The sequence below is a fragment of the Gopherus flavomarginatus genome, chromosome 1 (genome assembly GCF_025201925.1).
Source record: "Gopherus flavomarginatus isolate rGopFla2 chromosome 1, rGopFla2.mat.asm, whole genome shotgun sequence".
Classification (NCBI taxonomy): Eukaryota; Metazoa; Chordata; order Testudines; family Testudinidae; genus Gopherus; species Gopherus flavomarginatus.
Window position 1 is genome coordinate 131,225,622 of NC_066617.1, and position 14,608 is coordinate 131,240,229.

General features: G+C 42.6%; 1 protein-coding gene across 3 annotated transcripts in view; it reads right to left on the bottom strand.

Annotated features, from left to right (window-relative positions):
• Window positions 1-14,608, bottom strand: part of SULT4A1 (sulfotransferase family 4A member 1) — a 40,304-nt gene that overhangs the window by 12,723 nt on the left and 12,973 nt on the right. For 2 of the 3 annotated variants that reach the window (XR_007769723.1, XM_050925126.1), the window contains exons 2-4: window positions 2,623-2,753; window positions 2,211-2,291; window positions 1,975-2,101 (exon numbers count right to left, since the gene is read on the bottom strand). Coding sequence is in view for 2 of the 3 variants with exons in the window: in XM_050925126.1 (XP_050781083.1) it covers window positions 1,975-2,101; window positions 2,211-2,291; window positions 2,623-2,753 (339 nt within the window). In the remaining variant the exon portion in view is untranslated. The remainder of the gene's footprint in view (window positions 1-1,974; window positions 2,102-2,210; window positions 2,292-2,622; window positions 2,754-14,608) is intronic. The other variant, XM_050925116.1, reaches the window with a different exon arrangement.

Genomic DNA, 14,608 nt, shown 5'->3' on the forward strand with positions numbered 1-14,608 from the left:
TCTAAATTTATTGTCTTGTTCCTGTTGCTTTTCAATTGTCTAGGAGTACTTCTGCTCATAAAAAAGAATATCACTACTTAGGGCCAGAACTTTATCTCACTTACACTGATGTAAATCCAGAATACATCCATTGACTTCAGTCATTTTACACCAACGTTATAAAGATCAGACACTAGTCCCTACTATCTAAGAAAAAAATGTCTTGCTGCTAATATTATCAGAGGAAAATATATTTGGGTACACAATCCAGGCAAAAATACATTCTGAAAATTTGTTCATTTATCAGTTTGTCATCTATCATAATTTCTAATGAGTACTTCAAATCATCAAGAAGTGGGATCTGTGAAAAACAGGTGAACCTTTTCCCACATTTTACACAAAACATTTTGTCTCTGATTATGGGCAATTTTCTTTTCAAATTATGTTTTTCCATGAAATTCAACAAAGTAGCTATACAAAATGAAAAAATATTCCACTTCTGAACTTCACATTTTGAAGCCACCTTGCGTTTGGAAAAGGCCCATTTTAATTTGGTAATGAGGTCATTTTTACTTCACAAAGGGACCTGTTTTCATGTGAAAATTCACAAAACATAGGTCATTTTTCAGTAAAACACACCCATTTTCAGTTATGACTACTTCACACACTTCTAAATATGTGTTTACATTAGAGCAGGGGTAGGCAACCTATGGCATGCGTGCCGAAGGCAGCACACGAGCTGATTTTCAGTGGCACTCACACTGCCCAGGTCCTGGCCACCGGTCCGGGGGACTCTGCATTTTAATTTAATTTTATATGAAGCTTCTTAAACATTTTTAAAACCTTATTTACTTTACATACAACAATAGCTTAGTTATATATTATAGACTTATAGAAAGAGACCTTCTAAAAATGTTAAAATGTATTACTGGCACGCGAAACCTTAAATTAGAGTGAATAAATGAAGACTCAGCACACCACTTCTGAAAGGTTGCTGACCCCTGCATTAGAGCTACAAATTGATGAAGCAAAAAATGTCACACAAGCCGGGTGTATTTGATGGTGCAGAGCAGCAGCCTTTTAAGACAGTGATGACAGGCTATCATTATCTTATATGAGTAAAGCCTCTCAGATCTTCAGGGGATGATGCTACAGAATGCGGCTGTTCTCTGACTTCTCCCTCATGTCCTGAAACTAAAGAGCCACCATGAAGAGAAGGTATGTGGAGGGGTTTCTACAGGGCCAGGACGCGAGAGGCATGGAGGGTGTCATGTTGGCTCAGTCCTCTTCCTCCAGCAAAACTTTGGCCAAAGGAGCAGGTTTTCATCTCCTTTCATTCCACCCCCCGAAAAAAACTGAGGGTGTCTTGTTTCCTACAGTGGCCAGAACCAGATATTTCAGCAGACGGCATAAAACCTCCATAATACCCTTAATTTTATGATACTTAATACCCTTCATTTTACAATACCACAATGTAGCTACGGTGTGCTTCGCTGCAGATAGGCCAAAGGGTATTTCCACATAGTGCCTGGTCCCTTCTTCTTGACTATGACAAAACCTTTCACTCTTCGCTTGGTCCAATCCTGTGAGGAGCAGGGTGACTCCCAACAGGTGATGAGTGCTATCAAAGTCCACTGAAATCAACAGGAGCTGAGCATGCTTGGTAATTCCCACAAGACACCTGGCACATTGCAGGATTAGGCCCTGATTGACTTCAATGGGAGTCTTGCCTGAGTAAGCTGCTGCAGGACTGAATCCACAGTGCCCAATACTGCAGGGTGTGCAATTGTTTAGATGACATGATCACAGTTTGCATCTACATGGAGAAATTTTACAGTCTGAATCCATCCATTAAAAATCAGTTGGTAGTGCCCATGAAGCAACTAAAATATTGCCAGAAAATAATTATATACCTGTATTATAATAATATATGGAATGCAGAGGTAAAAATAAATGGATAACAGATTGCATCATGCACAGAGAAAAGTTCCTTACACTTGTCATTCATAAACCTTCGACAGAATTCTTGAAATGTTCCTCTGTAGCTCATGGTTCTTAGGGAGCGGTGAAACTGGTAATAGGACACTACCAAGTCTTTGGGGTTGCGAGCCATGTATATTACCTAGGAAAGTGAAAACAATCCATGTTATTAAAAATATATTTCCTTCACTTCACAAACCGTGCAAGCACCAGCGGGTGGTACAGCTAATCAAACACCAATTCATTTTTACCTTGGAATCGCCGTTATGGAGGTCTGAAGGCAAAAATCGATATGGTAGGTGGCTTTTTATGAGGCGAGGAGATGTGAGCTCCTAAAAGAAAATGGAAGGAGAAAATATTTCTCATTGCAGATAAGTTGGCTGGCATTTCTTCTTAAATTGTCAAATGTAAAAGTCCTTACTATACTGCTTTACATCACAAACCCACTGCTAAAACTAATGAGATTGGCACCATGTTATTTTAGACAGTCCCATCATACCATCCCCTCCATAACATATTTAAAAACATAAAGTACAATAAAACATTACAATAGCATATTTTTAAAATATGAAACCAATAAAATTCTGAACCATTAAAACAAATTGAGCAGGTCAAGTGACAAAAAGGACAAAAATTTGGGACTTTCAGTGAAGTCAACTGTACCTTGATGATGTCCAGACCAGGCTGAGGATACTCTAGGACTGGAAGCTGTTCATCTATATTCATTAATCCAATCTCATCAGGGTCAGCTCCCTGACTCACTAGATATACCACTTCCTGTAGCAAGCCTGTGCCTCCAAAGATAAATCAAACAACAACAGAAAAGAGATTGTATTATAATCCTTATTTAAACAGAAACATCTGAAAGGAAAGACCTACACATACAAATAATAATAACTGTCCTTAAAAGTTTTCTGAAAACTAATACAGGATCTAGAGCTACTATAAGTGCTAATGATATTGGATCTATCCCTCCGGCTGTGTTTTAAACATAAGATCTTCTTCCCTGTAAAATGTCCAAGTTATTTCAATGAGTAATTTAAATATAAATAGTGTTCCCAGCATCTTTAATCTCATAGCATTTTACCCACATTAGTCAAAATTCACAGCATAAATGTGAGGTAGGTAAATATTATCATATCCATTTAAGAAATGAAGAATTGAGGTACACAGAGGTTGTCCAGGGTCACACATGAGCAGCAGTAATGGGAACAGACCTCAGGATAATAGACACCCTTTTCAGCTCTAAATATTAGGTAACACTACTGCTTTGTATGCCCACTGAGATTTTATGTAGAGTAGAGTTTTTGATCTTGTTGTAACTTGAGAATTTATTGATTGTCAGTTAACTCATTAACTATACAGGAACAACTTGTTTCTGGACACAAAGGTTTGCTGCTGGTGATGTTTCATCCTAGTCAATTAATTTGAGTACAGTAGGACAAAAACTCTACTCTAGACAAAGGTTGAAAGCATTGGCCCCTCCTCTTTCAGTTCTAACGTGAAAGAGCATCTTCTCTGCAATGGTGACTGAAAATATGGAAAACTGGAGGCCCTTAAACCTTATCTTCTGATCGGCAGTCACTGCAATGTTCTATCAAATGGAATGGAAACTGTCATTTCCAGCATAGCAGGAAACTTAGTGAATTCTCAATTAGGATTTCTTAATCCCAAATTAGGTGGAAAAAAACTCAACCCCGTCACTGCTGCACTTTAAGAGGTTGTTCAGTAAATGCATGAATGCAGGTGGTATGAAATCATAGCCTGGGAAGCACATTTCTGGGAGTTGCTTTCCAGAATGAGTCCTGTGAATGTTATGACTGATGAGAGAGCCATTTCACCTATCTACCTGCCAGCTGAGTTCAGGGTAATTAGAATGACTTGGAAGAAGCTCCTTTATATTATGAACACCTATGTCAGTGACCAGTCGTGTGTTCCATTTACATTGTCCCTTCAAACTCTTCACTCCACTCTGCATTCTAAAGCACAGCAGGTATTTTTATACATTAAAGTTAACATACATATGGCACTTCGGCATTAGCCCTTGTTACTCCCTGAGTACTACACTTTTCCTTATTAAACGTTTATGACACAAGACATCTTGATCCTCTATAATTTATTTCTGCTTTCTAAATTCCACTTGCAAAGAAAGATGCTGTTACAGCAGCCTCAGTCCATAAGAAGAAACTGTATACCTGTTCCGGGATCAACATTAGCCGTAGAGCTTTGTAAACAGCTAGCGTCTCCAGCTCATCTGCTCTCCATACAAACAAGAAGTCACATTCATAGCACTCATGTGAATTTGGATTGGTGGGGTTAGTGGCAGGGACGGATGGAAACTTGAACTCTGCAGCATGCTCCCTGTTGACCTTGTGGTTAACCAATCAGATAACTAAGGACAGATAACTCTCATATGCTATCCTCTGTGGCTGCTGTTGTATAGCCACTTCTGAAGGAGCCAGGCTGCTAGGGGAGAGGATGACCAGCAAGCCACTCAGCCACCATGGCACTCTCAAGTTCTATATTGATCTTGGACCATCCAATGGTGTAGGAGGTTATGTTTCCTGCCTGTTCCTGATGGGGGGGGGGGGGCCAGCAAGCCACACTCTCCCATAGAACAAAGAAAAGGGAAATCGGAGTTTTAAAAAATCAGTGTTTTCTGCCCCATATATTATATGTGGGTTTTCCCCCCACATACAAGAAAATATGCTCTTAGCAACTCACATGTCCTCAAATTGTCTACTAGACTTCTGCAAGAAATGTATGAGAAGTAGCAAGATGTTTAGAGAGATTATTCTGGATATCACAGGGAGGGAAGTCTGGTGATTGTGTGCAGTCCAGACACTCAACCGTGCTCAAGCTAACTCATAAAAGTAAGAGGGTGGATCAAATGTCCTTTTCTTAGAAGACCAGTTGAAATTGGTGAATTTCAATAATAATAATCAGCATTTCAGTGCTATGCAACTTCACACCACCCTTCACACACCATCTGTCCTCGTGACATACCTATTCCTGTCTTACAGATGAAAAAATAGAGACAGAAAGGTCAAGTAGTTTGCCTCCAGCTAAGCATAGAACTCAGAAGTCCCTGGCCCCCAGGCGTACATTCAGGACATTGAACCATACTTCCTTCCAGTCACAAACATTCTGCTGTTTTTCATTTTACTTTTCTAGGTGCTGGGCCTGACTCTCATTCACACTAAGACTCATTTACACTGCTCTGGGCTTTCAGGGCCTCAGTATTAATGAGAATTAGGTCCCTTTTATTTAAGGGAAAACTTGCTGAGGTCTTCCTCTCCCTTAGCCCTAATCCAGCACTATCTCTCCTCACACGCAACACCTTCATGCATGGATACACTTATACATGCTTTATTCTGTGTTTGGTGTGGTTGTCTGTGGAGTTAAAAAAAATATTAAGGGCAATTACCGGAATACAAATATTTATTTAAAAATAAAAACATCCTTACATTTTTAGAATTTATTTTTAAACAAAACCTAAAATGCTGAATTTAAACAAAGTTGACAGCGTACCTTTAAATACAATAGAACCTCAGAGTTAGGAACACTTTGGGAATGGAGGCTGTTTCTAACTTTGAAATGTTTGTAACTCTGAAAAAAACATTATGGTTGTTCTATCAAAAGTTTACAACTGAACACTGAATTAATACAGCTTTGAAACTTTACTGTGCAGAAGAAAAATGCTGCTTTCCCTTTATTATTCTGGTATACGTTTAACACAGTACTGTACTGTATTTCCTCTTTTTTTTTCTTTTTTGTCTCTGCTGCTGCCTGATGGTGTCCTTCCAGTTCAATGAGGAGTGTGGTGGACTGGTCAGTTTGTAACTCTGAGGTTTTAATGTACTTTTAGTGTAGAATTTATGGTTTAATTAGCTGTGTGTGCAGATGTATGAGGAGAATCATCTGATCTAGGAGGAGTTAGAGTAATAATCTGCTGGAGTTCCAGAAAGTAACAGTGGAGGCTGGGATTTTCAAAGGAGACTCAGGGAATTAGGTGCACAGGTCCCATTGAATTTCAATTTCCTTTGACAATTCCAGTCTACAGGAAAACTCAGCTGGCTCTTTTGGTAGAGGGGCCATATCTTTGGCTGTGGGCAAGGAGCACCCAATGAGATTTGTTTAGGGAGGAGGAAATGAGCTGGAGGGGGGAAAACAATTGCAAAGATGATACAAAGCTCACCTTTGCACTACGTAGTCCTGGGCCCCCTGCTGCATGCAGGGCCATCCCCTGCCACAACTTACAGCAACTTGAGTATTACTCACATCCTTCCTTCGGTGCAATTGAAGGAATGAGGCAGTTAGTTGCAAAGCTAATGTGCACGCACAACAGAGCTTTACTTAGGTGCAACTGGATGGACCTGGTGCATCTTTTGGGTTACGCAACATTTTCTAGGCAAAATGCTTCCCTGTAACATTTTTTTGTGTTTCATTCATGATAGACTCATAGACTCATAGGTCAGAAGGGACCAATATGATCATCTAGTCTGACCTCCTGCACAAGGCAGGCCAAAGAACCCTACCCATCCACTTTTATAACAACCCCTAACCAAGGACTGAGTTATTGAAATCCTCAAAATTGGTTTGAAGACCTCAAGCTGCAGAGAATCCACCAGCAAGCGACCCATGCCCCACGCTGCAAGGGAAGGCGAAAAACCTCCAGGGCCCCTGCCAATCCGCCCTGGAGGAAAATTCCTTCCCGACCCCAAATATGGCGATCAGCTAAACCCTGAGCATGTGGGCAAGACTCACCAGCCAGCACATAAGAAGGAATTCTCTGCAGTAACTCAGTTCCCATCCCATCCAACATCTCCCCGCAGACCATTGAGCAGACTTATCTGGTGATAATCCAAGATCAATTGCCCAAATTAAACTATCCTATCATAACATCCCCTCCATATACTTATCAAGCTTAGTCTTAAAGCCAGAAAAGTCTTTTGCCCCCACTACTTCCCTCGGAAGGCTGTTCCAGAACTTCACTCCTCTAATGGTTAGAAACCTTCGTCTAATTTCAAGTCTAAACTTCCTTATATCCAGTTTGTACCCATTCGTCCTCGTGCCTACATTAGTACTAAACTTAAATAATTCCTCTCCCTCCCTAACGTTAACCCCCCTGATATATTTATATAGAGCAAGCATATCCCCCCGCAGCCGTCTTTTGGCCAGGCTAAACAAGCCAAGCTCTTTGAGTCTCCTTTCATAAGGCAGGCTTTCCATTCCTCGGATCATCCTAGTAGCCCGTCTCTGGACCTGTTCCAGTTTGAATTCATCCTTCTTGAACATGGGACACCAGAACTGCACACAATATTCCAGATGGGGTCTCACCAGCGCCTTATATAACGGTACTAACACCTCCTTATCCTTGCTGGAAATACCTCGCCTGATACATCCTAAAATCGCATTTGCTTTTTTAACAGCCGTATCGCATTGGCGGCTCATAGTCATCCTGCTATCAACCAATACCCCAAGGTCCTTCTCCTCCTCTGTCGCTTCCAACTGATGCGTCCCCAACGTATATCTAAAATTCTTATTATTAATCCCTAAGTGCATGACCTTGCACTTTTCACTATTGTATTTCATCCTATTACTATTACTCCAGTTTACAAGGTGGTCCAGATCTTCCTGAATAGCATCCCTGTCCTTCTCCGTGTTAGCAATACCCCCCAGCTTTGTGTCATCCGTAAACTTTATTAGCACATTCCCGCTCTTTGTGCCAAGGTCAGTAATAAAAAGGTTAAATAAGATCAGTCCCAAAACCGATCCTTGAGGGACTCCACTAGTGACCTCTTTCCAGCCTGACAGTTCACCCTTCAATACGACCCGCTGGAGTCTCCCCTTTAACCAGTTCCTTATCCACCTTACAACTTTCATATTCATCCCCATCTTTTCCAATTTAACTAACAGTTCCCCATGTGGAACCGTGTCAAATGCCTTACTGAAATCGAGGTAAATTATATCTACCGCATTTCCTTTATCTAAGTAATCCGTCACCTTCTCAAAGAAGGAGATCAGATTGGTTTGGCACGATCTACCTTTAATAAATCCATGTTGCAATTCATCCCAATTACCATTGACCTCTATGTCCTTAACTACTTTCTCCCTTAAAATTTTTTCTAAGACCTTACATACTACAGACGTCAAGCTAACAGGCCTATAATTACTCGGACCACTTTTATTCCCTTTCTTAAAAATAGGAACTACGTTAGCAATCCTCCAGTCGTATGGCACAACCCCCGAGTTTATCGATTGCTTAAAAATTCTCGCTAACGGGCTCGCAATTTCATGCGCCAGTTCCTTTAATATCCTCGGATGGAGATTGTCTGGGCCCTCTGATTTTGTCCCATTAAGCTGTTCAAGTTTGGCCTCTACCTCAGTTGCGGTAATATCCACCTCCATATCCACATTCCTGTTTATCATCCCTCCATCATCGCTAAACTCCTCACTAGTCTTATTGAAAACTGAGGCAAAGTACGTATTTAGATATTGGGCCATGCCTAGGTTATCCTTAACCTCCATTCCATCCTCAATGTATAGTGGCCCCACTTCTTTCTTTGTTTTCTTCTTATTTATGTGGCTGTAGAACCTTTTACTATTGGTTTTGATTCCCTTTGCAAGGTCCAGTTCAATGCGGCTTTTAGCCTTCCTCACTTTATCCCTACATGTTCTGACCTCACCAAGGTAGCTTCCCTTGCTAATCCTGCCTTTCTTCCACTCCCTGTAAGCTTTCTGCTTTTTTCTAATCCCCTCTCTGAGTTGCTTGCTCATCCAGCTTGGCCTACAACTCCTGCCCATGGTTTTTTTCCCCTTTCTTGGGATGCAGGCTTCCGACAATTTCCGCAGCTGCGACGTAAAGTAATTCCAGGCCTCCTCCGCATTTAAATCCACAAGTTCCTCCGTCCAATCCACTTCCCTAACTAATTTCCTTAACTCTTTAAAATTAGCCCTTGAGAAGTCGAAAACCCTAATCCCAGATCTACATTTGTTTATCCTTCCATCTAGTTTGAACTGAATCAGCTCATGATCATTCGAACCAAGGTTGTCCCCTACCACCATTTCTTCTACGAGGTCCTCACTGCTCACCAAAACCAAATCTAAAATGGCATCCCCTCTCGTAGGTACTTCACCTACTTGATGAAGAAATCCATCTGCTATCACATCCAGAAAAATCTGACCCCTATTATTCTTGCAAGCACTCATCCTCCAGTCTATATCCGGGAAGTTGAAGTCTCCCATAATCACGCATTTCCCCTTTGTGTTTACTTCATTAAAGACATTAAAGAGGTCTCTATCCATATCCAAATCAGATCCCGGTGGTCTATAGCACACCCCAAGCACTATCTCAGGGGAAGCTCTAGTTGCTTTTTTACCCAGTGTGATTTTTGCCCAGACAGACTCTGTCTTATCCATTCCATCGCTTCTTATTTCATTACAGTTAATCTCATCATTGATGTACAAGGCTACTCCACCACCTTTGCCTTTCTTTCTGTCTTTTCTAAACAGCACATAGCCTTCAATACCTGTACTCCAGTCATGAGTACTATTCCACCAGGTTTCTGTTATCCCTATAATATCCGGTTTCACTTCCTGCACCAGTAGCTCCAGTTCCTCCATCTTGTTACCTAGGCTCCTCGCATTAGTGTACAGACATTTTAATTTTTGGCGTTTGGCATCAGTGACATTCTTTCCCCCGTCGTGCACAGACCTTCTACCACCAGCATCACCCGTTACTCTGGTTTCTACTCCACTATTCCTCCTTGGATCAATTCTTTGGTCTGCAAGGGTATCCCCTCTCACTTTGTTTACTTCCCTCTCCAGGTTATATTCCGGTGTGGAGATCTCCTGAACATCTCCCAACCATCTCCCCCAACTTCCTAGTTTAAAGCTCTCTTGATGAGGTCGGCGAGCCTCCATCCTAGAATTCTATTTCCCTCCTTACTTAGATGAAGTCCATCCTGAGCGAACAGTTGTCTATCCGTAAACGCTTCCCAATGACCGTACATCCCAAAGCCCTCCTTATAACACCAATGCCTGAGCCATCGGTTGATCGCCATAATCTTGTCACTCCTTCGTCGCCCTGCTCTAGGAACTGGCAGAATCCCACTGAAGATCACCTGAGCCTCGATTTCTTTGAGCGTCTTCCCCAGTCTGGCATAGTCCTCCTTGATACAGTCCAGCGAGTAACTAGCCGTATCATTCGTTTCCACGTGAAGGACAATCACCAACTCCCTGCCCCAGCCCAGAGAACTCTCCTGCACCCTGAATCCCTCTTTTCTGGCCCTACCGGAAGCCTGCACCCCCAGCCCAGAGCCAGGACTCACCCCCGCACCCAAACCCTCTGCCCCACCCTGGAGCTCTCTCCAGCACCCCAACCTCCCTCTCCTTGGCCCTACCCTAGAGTCCACACCCCCTGCCGGAGCCCTTAGCCCCTCCCGCACACCAACTTCCTGCCCCAGCCCAGAGAACTCTCCCACACCCTGAACCCCTCTTTTCTGGCCCTACCCAAAGCCTGCACCTTCAGCCCAGAGCCCATACTCATCCTCGCACCCAAACTCCCTCCCAGTTGCCCACACCCCCCTCAACACCCCTGCCCCAGTTCCCTCCTGCATCCCAAACTCTTCATCCCCAGCCCCACCCCAGAGCCTGCACCCGCAGCCGGAGTCCTCACCCCACAGCATCCCAACCCTCTGCCCCAGCTCAGTGAAAATGAGTGAGGAGAGCGAGTGACGGAGGAAGGGGGGGGATAGAGTGACCAGAGGCATGACCTGAGAAGGCGCAGGGCCTCGGGGCAGGGCAGTGGTGTTCAGTTTTGTGTGATAAGGAAGTTGGCTACCCTAGAGTCAGGCCAGCCAACCAGAGACCAGAAATGTACAAGAAACCCTAGCTGCGGCTTCCCAAGGCAAGCATGAGAAGGAACTCACCTAGCCATGATCCTCCTAGGGCCAACACCCCAGAAATAGCAGTACAAACTAGCTTACAGCCATGCTGCCAATGGCTAACGGTGTGCACTCTGTGAACTACTCCAGAGGAAGTCACAGAACACTGAAGAGTAGTTAATGATGCTTCAAGAATGCTCAATGCTACTTCATTTTAGAGCAGCTGTTCCCTGGCTCCTCCCACTGTTCTCTAGCCAATCTCCCCTTCTCCCATATGGCCATCTGGCTGCATACATATTTTGTGGAAGGGAAAAATGGCAGCTGTAAAGTAAGGAACATTCTATAATATCTTCTTTCCTCCCCACGTGGCCAACTGTAGCTTTTTACAAAACTCTGTTTCCCACCAAGTCACAAAATGGGACAAAGCTGACCTGAGCCCTTTCATATGTTCCTTTCTTAACCTCCTGTTTTTGAAAGTGTTATGGAAAAATACAATACAGGTAGGCATATGTTTTCTAGGTATTTATAATGTTAACACTAGCAGTTTTCCAGTGCAGCCCGTTAGTCTCGCCTCTATTGATCCATCAGTGCTTGGTCAAATTTCAGCTAATACAATACAATGGTACCATTAAGGCTCATATTTTTTTTTATAGCTTCAGTAAATGCAAGTGCTTATTAAAATGAAGGATGTTAAAACTATTATAGACTGACTGAGCAAATGCTGTAAACAAATTCTCTGCCTAGTTCTGTTAATTGCTTGCAAGATGATTTTCCCTTTCCCCCCAAATGCTCAATCAATAGGAGTTTGCCTGAGAATGACAGAGGTAACACTGCATAAGGACTTAAGAAGCTGGTCCTGTGTGTTTAATAATTTTGCCTAACAATAAAATACAGCTGTATGAGATGCCATATTTCCCTAGTTCTTCTGCTATGACTCACCTACACAGGACCCACGATTCACATTTTGATTTGAATAGTTTTCCTGAGTAAGAACTAAGGCCTACATTTTTAAAAGCGATTAGTGATTTTACCTCCATATTTTGGGTGCCCAACATCAGACACATTAGAGGGCCTGATCTGAAGCCAATGCTGAGCACTCACTGTCTGAAAACCAGGCCCATTTAAAGTGACATCACTTGGGCACTCAAAAATTTGAGGCAACCAAAATCTCTAGTCACTTTGAAAAATTCAGGACTAACAGTCTTGCCCAGAAAGTCTGTGGCAGAGCCAGAAATAGAAACTACATCTCCTGCAGCCAAGTCTAGTGTCTTAACCATGAGCCCAACTTTAAGGCATAAGATAAATGCTTCATTTACAGATCCAAGGCGGATGAGAGAATATCTGCTGGTGAGAGAGACAAGACCTCAAGCTTCCACAGAGCTCTTCTTCAGGTCTGGGAAAGACACTCAAGAGTGTCACAGCCACTACAAGGTAGAAAGGATTGTTGAACATGAGGGATTAACATGTTGCAAGGGACTGTTCAAGGTGAAATGAGGAGTTAACACCTCTTCAGTTGTCAGACAAAGGAGAGTTAGTGGGTTACAGCCTGTGTAATGAGCCATAAAATCCAGTGTCTTGATTTTTAGGGCTTGTCTACATGACGCAGCTTTTAGCGACAAGACTGTGTACAGTCAGTGTGTGTAAATGCTCTTTTTCGGTACTTTGTCAGCACTTTTGCTGACAAAATACTTCCAGCCCCGTGAGCGGTGTTAGCTTTGTCGGCAGGAAAGCCACGTTCACACTGCCACTTGCGTCAGCAAAACTTTTGTCTTTTGCGAGGGGGGCTTTTTTCAGTACCCATGAAAGACAAAAGTTTTTTCGAAAACTTCGCAGAGTGGGCAACGGGGTTTGTTACAGGGATTGGTTCCTGGTTAGCGTTTCTGTGGTGTGGTGTGTAGTTGCTGCTGAGTATTTGCTTCAGGTTGGGGGGCTGTCTGTAAGCGAGGACTGGCCTGCCTCCCAGTGAGGGAGTGAGGGATCCTTTTCCAGGATAAGTTGTAGCAGGGCCAGCTCCAGGCACCAGCAGAGGAAGCACGTGCCTGGGGCGGCACATGCTGAGGTGCTTTTCTTGCAGCGGCACAGTCCGAGAGGCTTTTTTTTTTTCACTCCATGTATCTGAAGAAGTGTTTTTTCACCCATGAAAGCTAGGACTAAATAAATCTGTTAGTCTTTAAGGTGCCACCAGACTACTTGTTTTTATCCCCTTAAGTCTTTGCTATCTAAATGTAACACTCTACCATAGCATAGATATACACAAGACCTATGATGTCAAAATAACAAGGAAAAAATAGTACAAGGGCTCTGAATAGAAAAAAAAATAATATAAACCAGGTACATGACCATGTCCACAGATAATCCAGTCCTATTACTTGCTTTTCCAGCCTTCCCTCCAGGGCTTCCCTTTGGTGAAGATTACCTCTGTGACTGAGTGATTCAGAGGTATTACCTAATATTAAAATCCTGGAACAGGGACCAGTGTTGAGAATGCAGGAGACCTGCAGTCACAATGAGGGGAAGATCAACAGGACAGTAAGAAGCTTTGGGGGAAAACGTGTTCTTTATATACTATTCAGGGTAGGGTCTGCCTTCCTATGTATTTGAAAAACATCTGGAATATTCTAGGCATATAAAATAACAGTAATAATCCCAGCCAGTGTTTATACCAATGGCAGGATCTATAGAGCCTCAAATCTCAACTCCTCTACAGCACTCTTCATGAGGTGCAGGCCCTTACACAACTGTTATCAACTGTGTACTACATCCAGCTGCCTCTGACAGTTTCAGTCTCATTCTCATTCTAGAGCCTATTCTAAAAAGATGCTAGAACTGTATCCTGGTGCATTACCTTAGCAGCACCTAAAACATGCTTGGGCAGCAGTTCTGAATCCTCCCACACTGTTTAACGCCACTGCATTTTCAGAAAGGTGCTACAATGTTCTGAAGAGGGCAATGATGCAGAAAAGGGTCTTGTTCTAATGCCAATTTTTTCAAAACTCCCATTTAGGATGCCATTGCTTTAAATCAGTTAGTACCGTTTAGTTATCTTCAGCACCATTGATTTCAGAGGGCTGAAATAATTTTCTTTATCCTGGTTTATAGAGACCCTTAATGTGGCCCCTTAATCCTTGGCCTCACAGTGTGTGTTGGAACTGACAAGTAGGGAATCAGAAGGCAGGAGATGTTACTGCATCCAGCCTTTTCTATTAAACCAGTCAATTCCCATGTGCTAGGGTCTGCTGGAAGCATGCTCGTCAGTTCTGAAAGTGCCCTCTTGGCATTCAAACTCATACAGCGTCCTTTTGTAGTCAGAAGGGAATTTCCATGCCCCAGTTTGAAATCTGCTTCAGGAAAGCCATCAGCAAAAACCTACCCACACTGCTGTGCATTTGCATATATTTTTGAGGATGAATAGCATGAAGCCGGTGTACCCACAGTGCCATGTAAATGTGCTTCAGGCAAGAGACATAGGTGCAAAAAATAAGAAATAAGCACCTCCATGTTTTAAACATTTAACACATGTTGCTCCCCCTCCAGGCATGGCACTACTTCACAATCACCTAGCAATAAGTATTAATCATACAGGAACAAAATGGTAAAACATTTTTGTATCAAACTGGTTTTTTTTTTCAGAAAGAGTTATGATCATATGCCACAAGAGTTGCCCCAAGTGATATCAGTGTTTGCAAGATACCTGCACCCCTATCCATGTCAAAAATGTTTTCATTCTTTTTCATAAATGTAAAATCACAGCTTGAGACAGG